At 49.7% G+C, this 20,137-nt stretch overlaps 8 protein-coding genes across 8 annotated transcripts; 5 read left to right on the forward strand and 3 right to left on the reverse strand.

The window, feature by feature from the left end:
• Positions 1 to 784: 784 nt before the first annotated feature.
• Positions 785 to 1,774, forward strand: EsH8_VI_000203 (Alpha/beta hydrolase fold-1; the record flags this gene model as incomplete). The annotated part of the gene is made up of 1 exon (XM_083271456.1): positions 785 to 1,774. One exon carries the CDS (start codon positions 785 to 787, stop codon positions 1,772 to 1,774), a length of 990 nt encoding a protein of 329 aa, XP_083126630.1.
• Positions 1,775 to 2,639: 865 nt separating this feature from the next.
• Positions 2,640 to 3,587, reverse strand: EsH8_VI_000204 (uncharacterized protein; the record flags this gene model as incomplete). Its single annotated transcript, XM_083271457.1, has 1 exon — positions 2,640 to 3,587. The coding sequence occupies one exon, from the start codon at positions 3,585 to 3,587 to the stop codon at positions 2,640 to 2,642; it is 948 nt and encodes a 315-aa protein (XP_083126631.1).
• A 1,806-nt stretch (positions 3,588 to 5,393) lies between these two features.
• Positions 5,394 to 6,972, forward strand: EsH8_VI_000205 (acyltransferase 3; the record flags this gene model as incomplete). Its single annotated transcript, XM_083271458.1, has 2 exons — positions 5,394 to 6,751; positions 6,924 to 6,972. The coding sequence occupies 2 exons, from the start codon at positions 5,394 to 5,396 to the stop codon at positions 6,970 to 6,972; spliced, it is 1,407 nt and encodes a 468-aa protein (XP_083126632.1).
• Positions 6,973 to 7,902: 930 nt separating this feature from the next.
• EsH8_VI_000206 (uncharacterized protein) lies at positions 7,903 to 9,255 on the forward strand (the record flags this gene model as incomplete). The annotated part of the gene is made up of 1 exon (XM_083271459.1): positions 7,903 to 9,255. One exon carries the CDS (start codon positions 7,903 to 7,905, stop codon positions 9,253 to 9,255), a length of 1,353 nt encoding a protein of 450 aa, XP_083126633.1.
• Positions 9,256 to 10,411: 1,156 nt separating this feature from the next.
• EsH8_VI_000207 (uncharacterized protein) lies at positions 10,412 to 10,918 on the forward strand (the record flags this gene model as incomplete). The annotated part of the gene is made up of 1 exon (XM_083271460.1): positions 10,412 to 10,918. The coding sequence occupies one exon, from the start codon at positions 10,412 to 10,414 to the stop codon at positions 10,916 to 10,918; it is 507 nt and encodes a 168-aa protein (XP_083126634.1).
• A 2,204-nt stretch (positions 10,919 to 13,122) lies between these two features.
• On the forward strand, positions 13,123 to 14,837 carry EsH8_VI_000208 (cytochrome P450; the record flags this gene model as incomplete). The annotated part of the gene is made up of 3 exons (XM_083271461.1): positions 13,123 to 13,356; positions 13,409 to 13,790; positions 13,840 to 14,837. 3 exons carry the CDS (start codon positions 13,123 to 13,125, stop codon positions 14,835 to 14,837), a joined length of 1,614 nt encoding a protein of 537 aa, XP_083126635.1.
• Positions 14,838 to 15,272: 435 nt separating this feature from the next.
• EsH8_VI_000209 (glycosyl hydrolase family 61-domain-containing protein) lies at positions 15,273 to 16,298 on the reverse strand (the record flags this gene model as incomplete). The annotated part of the gene is made up of 1 exon (XM_083271462.1): positions 15,273 to 16,298. The coding sequence occupies one exon, from the start codon at positions 16,296 to 16,298 to the stop codon at positions 15,273 to 15,275; it is 1,026 nt and encodes a 341-aa protein (XP_083126636.1).
• A 2,316-nt stretch (positions 16,299 to 18,614) lies between these two features.
• On the reverse strand, positions 18,615 to 19,404 carry EsH8_VI_000210 (uncharacterized protein; the record flags this gene model as incomplete). Its single annotated transcript, XM_083271463.1, has 4 exons — positions 18,615 to 18,774; positions 18,859 to 18,968; positions 19,047 to 19,209; positions 19,286 to 19,404. 4 exons carry the CDS (start codon positions 19,402 to 19,404, stop codon positions 18,615 to 18,617), a joined length of 552 nt encoding a protein of 183 aa, XP_083126637.1.
• Positions 19,405 to 20,137: the final 733 nt, after the last annotated feature.

Here is a 20,137-nt window from a genome sequence, read left to right on the forward strand (position 1 = left end):
CTTCTTGGGAACTTATGGTACTTGGATGAACATATCTTTATAAGTAACTTTACATACTTTGTGCCGGAGTAAATATATTTATTGGTTTTAGCTGCAGCCCCCGCACCATTCATATTTGACCTTTGAATTTTTTGCCAACGTCGGATGGTGATAAAATTTTTTGACAGACACCTTGATAGGCTCCAATTTGGTCATCTAGTTGAGCGCAGTCTAATGGCCTCAACAAGGACACAAAATAGGGTTCCTGTGTATGTTACACAGCGCTGGTTTTCCCCAGGACAAATTCAGGTCTGTTCAGGTAAATCTCCCCGTTCAGCCCACGCTCACCTCTCGTTCATGGTCAGCCAAGCAAATTGGCTCAATTGCAAGGACAATTTTGTCTACAACTGCCGGCAGGACACAGAATGTACTGGTATACTGGTGAAAATAGTGTACGATGTACTAGCTCATATGATTGAATTACATAGTGTAGTGTTCTATGCATATCTGTATGTGATAATATGTTTCTTCACATGCCAGCTTGCTGCAAAATGAAAAACGTGGCTGAAAACAGTAGTTAGTTGTGGCTGTGGCCCATACCTATTCCGAATTTGTTGGCCTGTAATTCCAGGATGTGTAATCTGGTCACACGCCACCTGGAAGTTTTCAAACAATGAGGTGAATCTGATTCTCCATATCCGTACTCTTGCAAACTTGCATCACCTAGTACGCCAAGTCACTGTCAGAGTCACTGTCAGAGTTTCAGGAATCACATAAAACCTAACGAAACCACAGGACACACAAAATGTCTGACCTACCAACACTGCTATTCATTCCGGGCTCATGGCATAAGCCTTCATGCTATGACAAGATCACTTCGCTGCTGCAAAAGAAGCATAGGCTGAGATGTGTTTCGATCACCCTTCCGTCTACGACTGGGGACCCGACTGCGACCTTTAAAGACGATGTCGACGCTGCACGTCAGGTTTTATCTCGCGAAATAGCACAAAGACACAACGTGGTGGTCATTGCTCATTCCTATGGCGGCATGGTTGGCAACAGCGCCATCAAAGGGTTTACACAGCCTCGCGATGCCGTCGAGAGCAGCTTAATCCCAACATCAACTTCGACCAATGCCTACCACAAGGGAATCTCATCCGGTGGCTATGTAATCGGGCTCATCCTCATAGCTTCTGGCTTTACCCTGACTGGACTCGCCTTCATGGACCCTCTCTTCGGGCGTCCACCTCCTGCATGGCGCGTCAATATTACAACAGGGTACGCGGAGCTCGTCGCCGATCCTCGCGAGCTCTTTTATCACGACCTACTTCCAGAAGAAGCGGAATTTTGGACCTCTCAGCTCACTACTCAAAGTCTCAAAGCACTGTTTGAAGGGGGTGAGCATGCATACGCTGGATGGCAGGATGTGCCTGTCTGGTATCTTGGTACTATCGAAGATCAGGGACTGCCAGTGGTGGTGCAAAGGATGCAAGTAGGCATGGCAAGAGAGATGGGTGGTAGGGTGGAGCATAGAGAGCTTCAAACGAGCCATTCGCCGTTCTTGAGTCAACCAGAGGACACAACCAGAATCATATTGCAAGCTGTAGAGGCATTTGTAGGGACGTCAATCGAAATGATACCAAAGAGGCCAGGACGGGCTGATGAGATCCCATCGCCTAGACTTTGGCAGCCTTTAACATGGTTTCGATTTGGCCTGCCTTTAATCTTCGGTCGCATACTTGGGAGATCATTTCTTATCTTCAAGTGGGGACGGGGGCTGTTTAGGTCCAAGTAGTTTTTAGCGGGCATGTCAATATATCAATAGAATCTCCTCTCACTCCCTCAAGGCGGCCATAAGCTTCTACGCCAGGTTTTACCGAGGCAATGAGAACAGGTGTACACCCCGCTTGTTCCCTAACCTCTCGCTTGGAAAGATTCTGTCACTGAATAGAAGGGAGAAAACAACTGCGTCCCGTTTGACAAAGATTTTCTGCGATGTAGTAGATACCGAAACACTAGGAGGAGGTCTGGTCCGGCATCAACCAGTTTAACATAAGAAGGATCTCAAGTAAAATTGAGCCCACTTTTAGTCTACACCAAATCCGACCATAGAGGACCAAATCTAGACCCATTCTATCAGCCCAGGCCTGCCAAGGCTCAAGCAGCAACCGCTCACTTCTTAAGATGGAAGGGAATTTTTTGGAAATTGGTTTTGAGGCCGTCCTCTGCCTATGTCACATCGCCTGGATTTCTTCACTGGTGAATATATGTACATAAATTATAAGGGTATATTGTGTTGTCCCCGGAGCATATTTTACTCGCTGTATATAATATATGTCTAACTCTGGTAGTGATCATTGCTTCCAGCTTAGCAGATGGATACTTTCTGCACATAATAGACAGCTTCCTTGGATCATAGAGCAAACGGACCCCAAATTATGCAGGTGGCGTGCTGCATTTCGAAATAGCAACCCTCTCCAAATGTCATATATCAGCCCGCAACATTATCACCATTTGTATTCTTCATCCCAAAACTCCCGATGGTCGGCGTCAGTTTTGACTGTGACCGGCTCGGCTTTTGATTTCATGAAATTTTCCGCAGCTGATGGCATTCTTGGAAGCCTTTTCAAATTCGTCGACTTTTGCATTTTTAGTGCGTTTTACCTCAACTTTAGTTCCTCTTGCTGTGATGGTACCTGCAGGGATTGATCATGTGATAGTTGCAACGGTTTCTCTGCTGGCTTTTGCTGATTTTGTTGATTTTGTTGAGCCTGCAATCTCTGAAGGTTCTCGTGCTCCTCGACCTTCTGCTTCTGTTCCTCTGGCGAGAGTGAATTGAAGGCTGCAATATCCTTGTCCCATTTGATAACGCACTCAATATCCCAGTTACATCTTTCAACCTCGCCAAATATGGGGTGTCTGAATCTTGGATGCCGACTTGGCCAGTTCGATGCGTGATAGTGGTGCTTGACAAGGGCGCCTCTGGAGTTGTGGTTTCCAGAGTCAGAATGGCCTTGACCAGCAGCAAAGGACTCGACATCGCGAACAAGGATGCCACTAACGACCTTTGACTCGTCAATATCATGGAATACGTCCCAGGTTATCGGTCCTGATCGAGAACGCAACGTCATCACGTCCAGTACAGCCTTGGTGAAAGCAGACGGACCGGTGCCGCTTATAACTTCGTCAAAGTCGAGCTTGATTTCCGAGATAGATACGCCTTGGTCGCTAGCGACGTCATGAAGCCAGGCCATGATATTTTCGACTAGTTTCAACATGACAGGGTGGCGAGGCCGCGACATGAATGTCCATTGACAAAAAGACATGGACTTTTTGCCAAGGATTGGATGGTTCTTGAAGTGCGGCTGGTCGATTTCGACGCCAATGACAAGATCAATGTCAGCTTCATTGTATCTCTCTGGGATCCATCTGCTGACTGGCCGCAAGTCCTCAACATCGATGTCGGCATAAACACCCCCTTCAGAATACATTATCATGTAACGAAGAAGATCGGCTTTGATAATAGTTGCATTCACGTTGCGGTACATGTCGACGATGTCTGGGCGGTCGAGTCCGTCGGGTCCATAATGCTCTTCAACGTACTCCATGTCGTTGTTGTCGGTAAGAACTTCGTACCGAAATCCAGGGTTCTTATCCGTCCATGTTCGGGCAGTGAGCACCTGCTCGTTCTCGAATGAAAATGGCGCAACTTTCCAACTTTGCCATATCTTCTTGGGAAAGGGCCGTCGTGCGTTTCTTGTTGGGTAACGTCCGCCTCGCTTGGAAAGATGGACAGGATGTGGCACCGATCCCACCAAGTCGATGTTGAGTACAAGGAGGAAAATGCATACACAAGCGATGTATAGGGGAACGCATCGCCGAAGTTGTGTTGGGAATCTGTTTCGGAAAAGGTTTGTTTTCATCGAGCCAGTCGGGCTCAATGGACTCAGTGGACTCATGATGGGTGAAGACATGTTGACTAACGCTGTCCAGAGCCTGGTGGTGTTCAACCAAAAGAACATCTAGACCAAGCTTTTGGCAAAGATGCGACGAACATAAGAACAAGACAAGAGGGATGCATGTCGAATTATGTGGGAACTTTCTACATGCAGGCACAAAACCCCATGAGTCCTCATCGCCGAGGCGGGGGTTTGTCCAGGATGTTCCGTTCCCCCCACTCGCCGTTCTATTGTGCATCATTTTCACGAGCCGAGATTCATATGCTATTGAGAAGCGGGAGAACCGCCGAGGTCGCGTGGCTCGGGTTGCATCGTGTTGACCCCAGCTGTGCCTTACTGATGCCACGGCCTCAGTTGGCTAATCGGATCGAACTCACGTTATGTCTGTCTGCCCTGTCTTGCAATACGAGAAACGCTGGACGGAGGCCCAGCAGTGCTACCTCTCATTCGTTCACTGGTAGGTGTGGATAGCCGCCATCTTCCACCGGAGCCAGGTACAATAAGAACCAAAGCCACCCAGATTGCGGGGATATCGATAACCACTCATTGCAGCGGCCTGCATTTCGCGCCATAATAGCGCCGGGACGTTGGGCTTGTTCCAGCGTCCATTGGGCCGATCTTGGCCATCGGCAGCGATAGCCACAATATCCAGGGGAACGAAAGACGGTGGAACCTTCCTAATTAAGGGAAAATGCGGTAATAATCCAACCTGGAGGTGATCCAACCGGCCGAGTGCTAGAGTTGAGGATGTGGTTCACATGTCGAATCACATTTCACAGGTAGACCGAGCCATCCCTTGCCACTCGTGATAACTGCCAGGAGCATCTACACTAGAAGCCCTGGCTCCATTTCAACCGATAACTGATAAATGAAATTTGCGTCACAATGAGGAACATGGTGTGGTGTTGATCCTGCGCTGCCTAATTTAATGTTGGCCGAAGCTTGACTCTCCGCATTCTACCCCTGTCCATCCCCCGCATGTTGAACCAGGAACCCCAGACGAATGGACCATCCACCCACCCTTAGACTAAACCCGCCTCCCCGCATCCTTTTGTTATTGACCTCGGAATCTTTCTCACTGTTCAGCTGGCACTTTGTGTTTTTTGCTCGTGAAACTCTGGACGAACGATTAACTCGTTGCCAGCAAGAATTGAACCACGCGCTTGTTCAAAGCAACGCAAGGATCAACGCCAAGCCGGATTAAAGCCGCTAAACGGTGGCTCTTTGATGACTGCCGGCGCACCCCGCGCAGGATTCTCAGCTACTGAAAAGCATAATACCTCTTTCCCAAATCAATGTCTCTAGAGAAGCAAGGGTTAAGGTGCCACTTTCTGTAGAAGCACACGGGAAGCAGCAGACGCCGGTAAGCACGCTTCGTTGGCAGCTTGAGGCTGAAAACTCGCCTTCGCAACATCAACTTATCCATCTCGACACCCCATTCATCATTTCTTCGCTATGTCTCCTAGGAATGAAGGCATTCTCGATAGCAAAGACTGGGACGATGTCAAACCTTCCTGGTGCGAGAGGCCCAAATGGGTTGCTGAAGCAATCGATTGGAAGCCAGCCACCCTGGTGCGGTCCAAACGCCCATCACGGCTGAATCTTTCCAGGATTGGTTCATTCTTCTGGCCCATCAAAGACACCAAAACCTCAGAAACCCTGCGGCCAACGGCATATCTCGACGGTCTTCGGGGGTTTGCTGCTTTCCTGGTCTATTGGCATCACAACCAACTTTGGGCCCACGAACCCGACGTCCAAAATCGGATATTCGAAAATGCTTTCGGCTACGAGAACAAGTATCATCTTGCAGCATTCCCTGGTATACGACATCTATTTACTGGCGGCCACTTTGCGGTGTCAGTCTTTTTTGTAATATCCGGCTACGTCCTCTCCGCAAAACCACTGAGTTTGATCCAGTCCGCAGAGTACGGCAAGCTGGCAGAGAATCTTGGCTCAGCGTTGTTTAGACGATGGATCAGACTCTTCCTCCCTTTGGTAGCGACTACCTTTATCTACATGAGCTTGATCCATATATTCGACTTATGGATTGATAACATTGAACGCCAATCGACCTGGAAAGAAGACGTTTGGTCGTGGTACTGCGAGCTGAAGAACTTTAGCTTTATCTTCACCACGGGCGGCAACCCTTTCTTTAGCTGGAATCCACATCTTTGGTCAATACCTGTCGAGATGAAAGGATCCATCATTATTTACACGGCTCTTCTCGCCTTCTCGCGTTGCACCAGAAACGCCCGATTGTGGTGTGAAGTTGGACTCGCATTCTACTTCATGTACATCGCCGACGGGTGGTACGGCGCAATGTTTGTCATGGGCATGATGCTCTGCGACCTCGACCTTCTAGCGAAGAAAAACGACTTGCCCGCCATCTTCAAAAGGCTGGAGCCTGCTAAGGTGTTCATATACTACCATCTTTTTGTTATTTCGATATACTTGGGAGGCGTTCCATCTTTCAGTCGCAATGTTATGAAGTTGAGCGACAACCGTGGATGGTACTACCTATCTCTCCTCAAACCACAAGCCGTTTATGATTTCAAATGGTTTTACCTCTTTTGGGCCGCGGTACTTCTAGTAGCCTCGATTCCTCGAATTTGGTGGCTGAAGAGGTTCTTCGAAACACGCTTCTGCCAATACCTAGGGCGCATCTCTTATGCGCTCTACCTAGTCCACGGACCTGTCTTAGGAACATTGGGAGATCGCATCTACACAGCTGTTGGGTTCTACAAGGATTCGGAAAAGGAACACCTCGCTCACCTAGTCGACAAATTCCCCTTACCCAAGATTGGCCCTCTGGGGTTGGAACCGGCATTTTTGCTTCCTCACCTGATCCTCTTACCTATCACTCTTTGGCTGGCAGAAGTTGTGATGAGGTTTATTGACGATCCGAGCGTCAAATTCTCACAATGGCTATATAAGAAAACGTTGAATGTACCTGTAACAGCAGCAAAATCTTGACGCTAACTGAAGGGGAACACGGCGGTCAGGAACACTCAAAATGCCAGAGTTGAGAGACTAAGACATTGGCTACAGTAGTTCGAGGTAATCATAATTTTACCGCAAGTACAACTGTCAATTAGAACAATCGTAATATGATGAAGATATTACCAGAGACACAGTCGATTGTTGCAGAGTGGGACTGGCTGCCATCCAGTGCCATTAAAATGACGGGCCCGGTTTCCAGTTGAACTCAAACCCCCATGATGAAGCCATGATTTGTGTGACCGGAGACCCAGCGGTGCAACGAGCAGTTCTGATGGCGACGAAGCCGCCGCTCCGCACACAGTTTGCTTTCGGCGGACAGTCTTGGAGCCTGTCGCCATCCCGCTCATGCCTCAATTTCTTGTGCCATCGGCATGCAGCCTTATCACGCCCAATGACGCTCGCTGCAATAACGGATGCTTTGCCAAAATTGGATGTGGCGTGGGGGATTATGAGGGGTAAAGGGATGCAACTTAGACCAGGGGTTCGTGCAGCCCACCGAGGCACTCTCACGCTCACATGCTCGCAAATAACAACCATTTACAGTAAGCTCATCATGCTTTCCGGTTTGCCTGATCCTCCATACTAGCGATATGGGGTGGTTGGGAATGGTTAGCAAGGCCCAACAGCTCGAACTCGGAGCTCCATGGTCGTATTCATTTGCTCACCAGCCGATCCCTATCACACGGCATACATCATCCGATAGCCTGCCCACAATTTCCAATTGATCCATCGCAAACCCTTGTATCCTGGTTCCCTATACCTACCGGTATTGGTACTCTTGGTGATGCAACCGTGAATCGCGGGGTAAAATTGGACCAGCACGCTGTGGAGAAAGCTTCTTTGCCTGTGCCGAAGGTCCGGAATCTTTCTCGTCTGTCTCCTCTCGTTGCAACCCGGTTCCCAAATCTGCCCGTGCAAGCCAACCGAAGATTGACTCTCTGGCGAACGCGCATAGTCCCACGCGATGCTCGCTAGGGACTTCAAGCGCACCGTCCTCGTTGTCGGCCCTTTTCTGTTTCTTTTCTTTGTCGGAACCCGGCTTTTCGACTCAAGACGCTCCATTTCAGGTCTTGACAACTGGTTCGACAACATATTTGCGCCGAACTGGAAACAAGGCGATGAACTGAAGCCTGTGTCTAGGCCCGCGCCGTCGGCCGTGTCGATTCAATCACAGCCGGTGGTCGCAGTGCCTCCTCCGATTGTAGCAAAGGAGACACATCGTGAAATTTTTTCGACATCGACCTCCGACAAGAAATTCTTCCCCATTCATTTTGGCAAAGAGGAAGCTATCAACCCCAACATCATTCCCCATCCCACTCTCGACAACACCTTCATCATAGTTGCACAAAGGGTGAAACAAAATGACAACACTGCTGAGTTTTATGAGCTCGTATGTAATGCCGTTTTCGGGTTAGGAGGGCTCGACTGCGTCAACGCTCCGACAGTTCTACCAGTCGCAGCCACGCCAAATGGCGATAACAAATGTCCATCCGACTGGGCTTTCATCACTGTTAACGTCGGACCTCACGATGCGCGAGTCTTCCACGGCCCAAAAGCCCCCTTTATAGTATACGGTTCCAATTCCATATTCTCATGCTTCGGACAGTTCATGCAAGACTTCCGTTCGCTTGGGGACTGGGGGTTCGACACGACAATAGAGCAAGGCTTTGGTCTCGGCACGGAACTGCGGCGTCCGCCGCCGTCTGGCACGATAGAAAAGAACTGGTTCATATTCTGGGATGAAGACGGCGTGGCCTACGTTCACCACGATGTGGCGCCCAAGAGGATCTTTGCGAGACTGGGCCTGGACGGCTCTGTAGGGCCGGACCTTGCACCCATGGCTGCCGGGGATGAGGCGTGTTTGAGCAAGTACATGCCGAAGCTGCCACCGGACTCGGAGTCGATACACCAGGCTACCAATTCGCTGAGCATCACTTTCTGCAAGAGAAGTGACCCGAAATGCAAAGCCACTGGCGACAACACATTTATCTTCACAATATTCCAACACAAAACGTTCTACCGATTCCATAGTGAGTATGAGCCGTATGTGATGGTTTTCCGGCAGAAGGCGCCGTTCGAAGTATTCTTGGTATCAAAGAGGCCGATATGGATTCATGGCCGGGAGAAGAAAGATAACGGAGGCTCTGAAATGTTTTATGTGACATCAATCAGTTGGAAGAGGAAGGATCAGAGATATCATGGGTTCTTGGATGATGTGCTCTTTCTTTCATTCGGAATTGAAGATCAACGGACAGGCGCTATCGATGTTCTTGCTGAGGATTTACTAGCAGACCTTGGCTCTTGTTTTGAAACATGACAAGATGCATGGAGATTGCAAACTCGGTAGACGGGCGTTTAGATACCAATGATGATTTAGATCCTTGAATCGAACCTGTTATTGCCTTTTCTGCCCTTTGCTGGTAAATATATTTGGTCCAAGTACTGGCAAATTGTTAAGAGGGCAATAGTAAACGCTGGGTTGGGACAGCGGGGAGGGGATGAATTTGACGAAAGAGCTGAATATTCTACGAAGGGTCAAGGGGAGCTTGCTTTCAGACTCAAGGTCCTAGAGATAAAAAGGAACAAGTCTGAAAGGATGAATGGTCAGAGTTGATAAATGAACCAATCAGGCTCGACAAAACTTTTCTCGGATAATACTTGTGGCTGTACCGGTAACTTTGCGGAGGCTTGTTGGCCTATTTAGACTTTTTACCCTTTTGTCCCATCAAACATAGCCTCAGCCCAAAGTCGAGACTTTCTGTGGCACTGCCTTGTGCGATATCAGATGCGGGACAGGATCTGGTTTGGCCGCTAGGAGACATGCTCATTTGCTCACCTAGCATTCCAAAGAAGGGCTGCCCTGGACCCAATTGTTCCGTTTCTTTTCTTCAAGTGCATTTATTTCTTTGCCAGAATAGAAATAGAAGCCAAATGCATCATAGCTATCTTGGTGGTTAGTTATAATTCATTCGTGACATTTCACGACTCCTGCGATTGCGGAACAGGGTAAAATCTCCGTACTAAGCAGAAGCCGAAACTAAAAGACATCCGGGGTAATATGCATTCCAACAGGCCGAAAACTAGGGCATATTCTTTCTTCGGGTGCGGCGTGGAGAGTACCCGTGCTGCAACCGACACAGCGCGAAAACCGAGGCCGCATTGGGTAAAACGGTGGCTTCTGGGTTTCTGGGCTTTGCCTAGACCATACCAAACGGAGCATTGCAACAAAAAGCCAAATGATCGTCACCATCCGCCAAGAAGGAAATGGCTCATACCGAAAGCGGAGTTTGCCACAAGAGCTGCCAATGTTAGTGAAATATAGGCTCTCAGCTGTTCGGACGAATTTCCTCGAAGAACAGCACTTTTCTGTTAACTGTATTTTGCGCCGTAACACGGAACCGCATTTTGAAAATATCATTTGCACACAGAAATAACTACGACTGGGGAAAATCGCGAAACAACCAACCTTCGAAATGGATAGCTCAGGTGTCAGAATGATCAACCCCGACCACTCCTTCTCCTTCGCCAATCTAGCCTCGACGGACTTCACACTACTACATCACACAATACCAACATCTCCCGACGTGAGGATGGTTCAAGATATAACCGACGGCACTTTGTTGGGGAAGGGTGGAGAGCAAACCATGTCGTGGACAAAGGGATGCTACTTTGGCAAAAGCGGCGCCGACGATGTCTCTCTCTGCTGGCAGGATATGGAAGCATTGCAGTCGTTCTGCGTCGGTATCGAGTCTCCCGAGCGAGGGTTTTTCAAGCCAATTCAGTCACACTATAAAATCCAATACTCCGATGGCAAGACGAATAAGGATTGGTTCTATCCTTCCAACAACCCGGCGGACCCTTACACTTTTCCAAGCAGCATGAACTGGGATATCACAGTGACAACCTTTGCGGTTAAGGATCAACTGGATGTTATTGTGAAAATAGAGGACAAGATTCCAAATTCTGGCCTTAAACAGTGAAATAGTAAGATTGTCTTTACATTACTGCTTTTTTTTTTATCAGCTGCTAACAGACATATGAACATATAGTTAACGTCAGGTGTGATAGTATCATTGGGAAGGTTGGTGTTCCCAGGTATCCATCTGGTGCGATGTAGTGATAGCGGAGCAATGTTAAGAAAAGGTTCCTTACCTCAAGGATAACTCGGAGCGTGTATCTCGTCGTTTTGATTTCTATTAATTCTCTACCCTATTCGTTAATATCCATCGGGCATCTTTTATTTCCTTTTTCACAAGTTATTCTACTTCATGACGGTTACCACGGACGTATATATCTATTCAACCGGCAACAGACTTCGGTAAAATAAAATGGAATCAATATAGTCACGCAGACGAAGAAATCGTTCCATGCTTCATATTCCTTCTCCAAGACAGTTTGATAATGCTACACATGTAAGTGACTGCTGGATCAATCTGATTCTGAGCGGGATTGATTTCACCGTGCTTTCTTCACTGTCAAACACACCGCCACTCATTGATACCAAAGGCGCAACACATGGAGGAGTGGAGGAGAACGATGCTGTGCGACTGAGTGATGTTTGAATTATCAGTGCTTTTCCACACATTAGTCAATATTCCATAAGGGTATGATAATCTCCGTTGATGGAGCCTCCTTCAGCACACGGGATGGTGGCCACTGATATTCGTACCGCCATGCGAGTTGTATCACCATTTTATTCTGCCCCCCTCTTCATCACAGATGAGTGCTTTGAGTGGACATAACTTGACACACCTTGGCTGAAAACAAACCAATGCCCACGCCGAAGTCGCAACTATCCAGTCCCCTGGTAGAAATTGTAAAATAAAATTTCCTCTCGGTGGATCTAAGAAATGCCCCAGTCGGTTCCCACAATCATGGCCCAACCAGCACCTTTGCTTTGCAATACTCTCCATCGGACCACTCATGCAGAATATGAAGCTATTCGACTATGCCATTATATCAATCACATGGTCTGGTGGTGTAGTTGGTTATCACGTCAGTCTAACAACTCGAGGTGACCTTGCGTCCTCTCTACGGTTCCACTGAAGGTCTCCGGTTCAAGTCCGGGCTAGATCATCTGTTGGGCGATTGGTTTAGTGGTATAATGACCGCTTAGCATGCGGTAGGTCCTGGGTTCGATTCCCAGATCGTCCATATTTTTGTCAATTCAGGAAGGTGCTGTGGGGGGAGTGTGATTGGAGAATCGTTTGTTTTGGCGCCGGCTGCCCGTGAACCCGTCTTCTACCATGTATCTGTAGGTGCATGTATGTGTGGCTGCATGAAACTCAGAGTGATGACGAACCAGAGAGGCTAGCGATTGTAGATGGGAGCTGGACAAACATTCAATCCAGTATTCGCCCAATCAAAATAGCTGGAAAACGCACTGCCTTTTCGGCAAACGTGCCTGCTTACTCGAGCAAGGGTCCCCAGTGAAAATTACACAACAATAGCGCCTTAGATCTGCGCGATGGATTAATATTTGGGTACATAGTAAGCTGCAGACTGCAATGAGGACAGGGTTGGTACCTGTTCCTGTCTTCCTAAACCTGCAGGTAGTTGGCTGTTGGGGTCGAGGTCATGTGATGTAAATGATTGTTTGCTGCGTTGCAGCCAAGAAGACAACCTGCATTGTTTGTCTAAGTTAATTCTGTCATCCAGCCTCTGGGAGAGAGCAACTGGTGAAATTGACCTGACTTGTCTTTGTAACCGCTGTTCAAAATTTGATCATTTTTGACCACACTCTTGACCGCCTTTGATATTTAGCGACGTTAGTAGAAATCCGAGGTTCTAATTCGTCGTTATCTGAGACACTAAAAGCCATAGCGCTGACTGTCGATTGGATACAACTAGCATCCTACAGAATCCTGTTTGCAAGGTACCGAAAGTCAGCTCTTTGTGTCGAGTCAAGCCTATGAATTCCAGGCATCCAAGCTGTTGATGTTAGCTGGTGGAACCACCTTGATAAGGTGAGGATGATCCTTGTTAGGTGGCCTGCCCACCTTAACCCGCCCCCAAACTCTCTGACCCTCCTCTCCCACCGGCTTTCCAACCTAATGTTAAGCAATCAACGTTCATTTAAACCTCAAGAGTCCCCCCTAAGAAATCTTTGTTGGCCATTGACTTCCACAGCTTGAAAACTACCCAGGCGCAATTTTCCCCAGCTAGCCCTGTGGCTTGGCTCATTATGGCGCCCATATCCCATTTCCTCCCAGTAGCAACCAGCCTCGCAGGTGTCAGCGTGATAGCGCTGAGCGCTGCCATCCTTTTGTACCTCATCAGCCGAGCATTTCTCAGCGTTCCATACCCCAAAGGAATCCCGCTCATCGGTGAACCAGAAGGGGCTACGCGATTTAGTTTCCGCACGTACCTTCGCTACTACACAGACTGCCAAGGCTTGTTTCGAGACGCTTATGACAATGTACCGGAAACACACTTCCTCACCCTTTCAATTGTACTTACCAAGAGTCCAGTATACCAAGAAAGGAAAGTTGGTGATCATCCCCGGCCTCGGCTTTCGCCATGAGGTGATCATGCCCACGAGCTCCATGCGTTGGGTCCAGACCAAACCCGAGGAGGAGCTCAGCTTGGGCAAGGCATTCGCAGAGCTAGACCAAGTTCAATGGGCTCTCGGGCATGGCCGTTACGTCGAAGATGCATGGCAGGGACTTTTGGTCAAGACAGAAATGAACGCTGTGCTGGAAAACATTTGCGAGGCGATGAACGATGAGCTTGGCGTCGCTTTTGATAAATGGTTTGGCATCGACACAGAATGGAAAGAAATTGACCTCTTCAAGTCAATCAAAATGGTCGTGGCTCAGGCGGCGAGTCGGTTCACTATCGGACTTCCAATCTGTATGCAACTTAACCCCGAACCCCACAAGACTTTGCTAACGCGCACGAGGCCGGAGTGAGGAATACTTGAACACATCATTTGACATTGTCGACCAACTCATAACCAATGCGGGCGCTTCCGGAGCAAGTCCTCGGATTCTGAGACCCATAGTTGGTACTCTAACCAACCTTACAATACACGGTAAAATCAACAAACTGAAGAGAATGTTTGAGCCAATTTGGAAGGAGCGTCTCGAAACTCTCAAATATGACCGCGACGATCCGAACCATGTTGAGCCTCAAGATCACCTGCAGATGATGGCACGTTACGCCGAGAAGCACCGTTCCGAAGAGTTCAACAGTATTGACATGATGACACGGCGCCTGATCGCGGCCAACTTCGGTTCCATGCATCAGACAAGCATTCAAGTCACCAACATGCTCCTCAACATATTGGGTTCAGACCCGGAATTTAACACTATAGCCATCCTGCGCGATGAGGTCAACCGCATTCTGTATACCGGCGGAGATAGCAAATGGACGAAGGCTAAGGTCAGCCAAATGGCCAAGGCGGATAGTGTGGCGCGAGAGACCCTGCGGCTCAACTCTTTCGGTGGGCGTGCCTTATTCCGCAAGGTCATGGTCGACGGATTCAAGACTCCTGATGGCCACCACTTGCCCAAAGGTACTCTCATATCGTTCCTGGGACAGCCCGCCCAAACAGACGGCGAGTTCTTGGAGGATCCGCTCAAGTACGACCCTTTCCGGTTTTCCCGGATGCGAGAGGACGCTGCTGCAAACGGGCAACAGGTGCCTCCTGTGACCTTTGTCACTACCGGCCCGGATCACCTCCCTTTTGGGCATGGAAAGCACGCATGCCCCGGCCGCTTCTTGGTTGATTTTGAGCTAAAGATGGTTATCGCCTATTTGCTGACTCACTATGATCTTGAATTCCCTCAGGAATACAATGGCAAGCGTCCTGAGAACTACTGGTTGACGGAAGCTGTATTTCCCCCAGATGGTGCCAAGATAATAATTAGAAGGAAGGAGAACACTGTGGGTCAGTGATAATGGAGGGATGGGAGAACGGCTGCCACTTCTGAGTATATGTCTAGGCTTTGTGCTTTGAGAGAACCTATGGAAAAATCACTTTATGATAAACTCAGAAAAAGGGTTTTATATTCATTTCATCCAATTCGTCGAAGTTATGTGTTGAAGACGTGTTAACTTTAAAGGAAAAGAGTTCCCTGAGGTGAACAATTCAAGTCGTCAAAACTCTGTTTGGGGACTGATCCTCAGCTTAGGAAACGGCCTCCTATTGTGTGGATTGTTGCGAGAGTAATGTGTTGAATTTCGCGGTACCAAAAGAGGTCTAACATATCGAATAACTACATTTCTGACGGGCATATCCGATTTTAAGCTTTATACATGAAGCTGCAAACCACGCCAAATCCGACCGGATTCAAGTATTTCCGCAGTCATATGTCCATTCAAAGTCCAATTCTAGACACACTGTGAGTAGAATGCGTTCAGTGCCTGGCAGGTCGAGCCTGCGGCGCAAGTTGTCGGTCCAGTCCAGCCCTGACCGCCGCACTGTCCGTATTTGGGCACAGTGGTGCCGCCCGCAGCCGTCGTAGTCGTCGTTGCCGCTCGAGTAGAGGTGCCTATAGGCACCAACGTGGTAGTAGTGCGCAGCGTGGTGGGGTTGCTACCACTGTTGCCCCCGGGAAGCGTCGCACTCGACGTCGCAGTTATGCGGGCGGTGCTCTGAGCGACAGTCGAAGGGAGGCCTGCAACCAGCGTGGGACCAGGCACAGGGTACACAAGTGGGCTAGTGTAGAGGTTGAAGAGGATTCCGGGGTCGGTAGACTTGTACAGCGCCGTGCCCTTGACACCTGCGGGAGCAAGGGAGCCTCCGCCTGTGACTTGCAGGTTGAAGCACTGCGGGTAGGCCTGAGCGCCGTTAGGGTTGCCTCCAGAGTGCAAGGCGATAATCTCGTGGCGAAGAACGTAGTTGCCCGGGGCGAGGGTAGCGGGGATTTGAAGAGTCCAGGTGAAGGCGTTGGCAATGAGGACATCGTCTGCCCACTTGCCATTTGTAAGGGACATGTCGATGAGGCTGCCCGAGCCGATCTTGAAGAAATCAAGCGAGGTTTTGTCAACAGTCTCGCAGTCGCCGCTGCACTTAGCGAGATAGTCAAGTACCGGGCCCTTGTGGGATTCAGGCCATGTGTTCCATACTAGCTGGATCGTGGATCCCGCAGAGACGGTAACGTGGCCGCCAGCCGGGCTCCCGTTCTTGTGGCAGATGATATCGCTGGTGCCGAAGTTGACCGGCTCAACGAACCCGTTGTCTGGGGCGTCTATCTTCCATCCAACGACGGGGCTCGTGGGTGGAGAGTAGGTGAAGGCGGGGGAGTCCCAGCCGCGGTATGCGACACCGTTGACAACGAGCCAGTCCACGTGGCCGTGGGCCGCGACGGTAGCTGCCAAGGCTAGTAAAAGAGAAGAAGGGTTGAAATTGCCCATGATTTCGCCGGTTTTGATAGATTGAATGCGTCTTGAATAGAGAGATGCTGCCCGGGGATCTGGGTGAAGAGCGGTGACGAGTTCAGGCAAAATGCATTCCAGAGAGATGAGAAGTACGGCATATATAGTGCTCTATTTGGGGTTATGAGATACATATCAAGTGTGCCGAAAACCTGGCAACGGATATTGGGTAGCAACCCCGTAGAGAAACCCACCCTATGGTGAATCACCGAACTGGGTGTCATGCCATCGTGAAAGTGTCATGGCGAGACGCCAGAGTCGCACTCTAGGGCCGTCTTCCGAGTCTGGATCGAGTCAAGAACCAGGGTAAATTGCCATTTCCCCGCGGTTTTCTGCATCGCCCCTTGCTTACATGCTGGCAGCGCCTGTCACGAGTACAACATGAAGCGTGCCATGATGGGACACATTCATCCGTGATGCCTGAATCGGACTCTGGGCATAGTGTCCACGCTGACCCGCTTTGATTGGGAGCCACAACCTGACAAAGCGTGGGTGCGGTGACCGGAGGGTATATGTAGTCTTGAAATGCCGGTACCGACGAGGGCGCCATTGGGGATGAAGATTGCAGAATTAGGAAATTCGGTTGGTTGCCACCGAGAAAATGTGACGGCGCACAGGAGCCGGGGTTGCATCGGGACGCCGGGGATATAGGGTGGCGGCGATTGGTGGGTGAGAGGCCATGGCACTGCGGAACATGTCAATACGTGATCCAGTGGCTGCCTCCCGTTAGATTGTTTTCCCCATTTTGGCACTTTTCTGCCAACGAACTGGATGAGTGACTTCTTTGAAGGGGGGTAATTAATACCCATGACAGTGAACCGTATGGCTCACCTGGCCCAGGTTTGATTGTACGGGTGGGCGCCTGGGCATGTTTTGAAATAAAGATACAATCACACCAGGGCCGGAAAAGATGTAAAGTAAAGGGCAAACAAATTTTTATCAAGCTTCGGTCACATGATATAGGCGAGGCACTCGACATGAGATAATACGCAGCAGGCTCGCTACTGCGTCTACTCGCTGAGCCTATATATCTAGGGCATCCCTGACGGCAAAAATTACTTTCTGATCAAGCCACGCCTTTATCTAGCTTCTTTTTTGATACACTGTATCAAGTAATTTGTTGATTACGCAATACTGCAGTTTACATTGCACTTATTCCGGGGGTAGGGGATTCAACAGTAAAATCAACCCCCTTGTCAATCCCTGCTACCGAGTTCTCAGCAACATCTGGGCCCCTGATACTTCGTGTATTGATTCTTAAATCAATCGAGAGCAACATAAAATCTAGCTTGTGGTGTATTGAGCGATCGGCAGAATATACCCCAAAACATTTGGTCAAAATGGGTCGCGCTGTGCAGCGCAGTTGTGGGGTTGGTTAGCAAGTTCAGAGGTACCTAACATTGACAGATATAGACTGGACTACAGTGCAACCAAAGACAGTTTTGCGCCTTGAAGGTAGACAACAGATCAAAGCCCGGGTCTAACGTATTTTATTTCATGGTTATTTTACTTCAAGGAAGATTCTGTTTACAGGCCGGATAAGCTCTCGTCTTGCCAACTCTGGGAGGTGCTCTCTAGATCACAGCGTGAGCTGCTGGCGCATATGCTACATGATGTTATGATGCGTTCAAGCTCAAGGCCCGGTCGGGCTGATAAATCGAGTTCTGCGCTTTTCATGTTTATCCTTTCTCTCTTTGTTATCAGACTAAAATAATGCCGATGGCGAACTCTTGGACAGACTAGATGCTATCTCTTGTGGTCAAGACAGACTTCGGACCACACGCGGCCCCACACCACCACAATGCAGGCCACAGTCCTCCCCGCCGCGGATGCCATTTAATTATGCTTCTCTTGAATCTGGAGATAGATGACTAATCCGAAATAACTTTTAATACCGCTGTCCATCGTTCTCACGACGCGACGTGCGGTACATTGAGTTTGGGCAAACACAGATATGAGAACTGGCCAGTCGACGAAGAGATCAGACAAAAACATGGCATATGTCGCTGTCGATATCATTACGGGTTTGATTGAGATTTGAGACTGAACTGAACTTATACCGTGTCATTTGACATGCAGTTATGGAGCTCAAGAAACCTCGAGGGACTTATGACAGAAGTGAGCGGCGAGGCAAGGCCGGGTGATCATCAAGCATCTGAAGGTAGTTCAGCTGCAGCGGGAAGGCAATGGCGAACTGGACAAACGCCGAGTCTCACGAAATCAAAATTGTATCATGAGTCTATAAGATTAAAAAATTTTTGCTTCAAGAATTCAATTACATCTCTGCACTGTATCCTACGCCTTCAGGCTGTCGCACGGGATGTCAGACGGCACGCCCGTGGGATTGACAAAGTAGTCGTGGTACCAGTAGACCTGCTGCTCCGGCGAGGTGGACAGATTGGGGGCCGCATCGACGGACTGGTTCGTCTTCAGCACCGTGTACTGCGTCTTGTAGCTGCACCGCCGGGGTTAGTTGGCTACTCGTCTTCGCTGCTCCCGCCCCCCTTGGGGTTGGGCTCTGAGGCTGTTTACGACTTACTAAATCTGAGAGCAATTGCCCGCCTTGAAGTTGTTCTCGATGCGTCCGTGGGCCTCGTAGACAGTCGCCGTGGCGTTGTTGTCTGCGATGAACGTGGTGTTGGGGAAGTGCTGCGTCCAGGGATGATTAGCTCGGGCGCGCGCACACGGGCCAGGCCGTCCAAGGCAGGGGAGGGGAGAAGAGCTTACTGTGAGGGACATGCTTCCGTCCGTGGGCAGGAAGCGCTGCTTGCACCGGGTGATGGCGGCCGCGCCCACGCAGTGGATGCTCAGTGTCGTCTGCATGCCGTCTTCGGTGAAGAAGTCGGTGTACGCCGTCGTCGCGGTGGGGTCCTCTGCGGGAGTGACGAGGCTGGTTTTCTCGTCAGTGTTGGTCCCTATTGGTATGCGGGGTGGTCATGTTCCCTGTTGGATTTGGGATTGCTCACGCATTGAGAAAGTCCTTGAACTCCGCCTGCACGCCGGGCTGCGGGTCGTAGTCCGTGAAGTCAATCGCCGCCACCAAGCGGGCGGCGAGGAGCGCGGGGATGGCGAAGTTGAGCTGCATCTCGGGATCTTGTGGATCGAGTGTGAAAAAAAGGCTAAAAGAGCGACTTGGGCGAGCTTTGAGAATTGAACGAGCGAGACAAGTGTTTGAAGGCCGGGATTTGTGATGGGGTGGATGGGATTTATAGCATAGAAAGCGCAGTTGAGAATAGCGTCAGAAATAGCCGCATGTAGGCTGGGCAATGTCGATATCTCACATAAAAAGATGAATCATACGACAGAATACCGCGGCTGCTGTAATAAGGCGCACGGGTCTACCGACAGCACGGCGAAAGCGAGATACTTTCGTGCTAAATATGTGAGCCTTTCACGCCGCCCCCCTTATTTCGGCTCATATCAATCAGTTACCAAAAGTTAAATAGACAACCGCAGCGGGAGCCTAAACATTTTCGGAACCCCCCCTCCTCTCGAATCGTTCGAACGAGCAAAGCAATTAAAGAAGGGAAAAACAAGGGCCCCATCGATCCGGTAGATGGCCCGCCCAGGAATAACTGGAGGCCACCCCAGGGTTGAGGCTGCTCCCGAGCGGGGGGGTTCCCTGTGCGACATGGGATGAAGGTTTGCGAGGGCCTTCCCGCCCCCTTTTTTCGGACCACCCGGCTGGGCCGGCGCCGCCGATTGAGGCCGATGAAGTCCGTGTGGGATGGGAAAGGGGTCTTGCCCGAGCCTGGTAAGGCGGCGGCAGGAAGAACGGCTTCTTAAAAGAGCTGGTGGGTGGCCGGCGAGGCTGGCGT

This window comes from Colletotrichum jinshuiense, chromosome 6 (genome assembly GCF_051148585.1).
Source record: "Colletotrichum jinshuiense chromosome 6, complete sequence".
Classification (NCBI taxonomy): domain Eukaryota; kingdom Fungi; phylum Ascomycota; class Sordariomycetes; order Glomerellales; family Glomerellaceae; genus Colletotrichum; species Colletotrichum jinshuiense.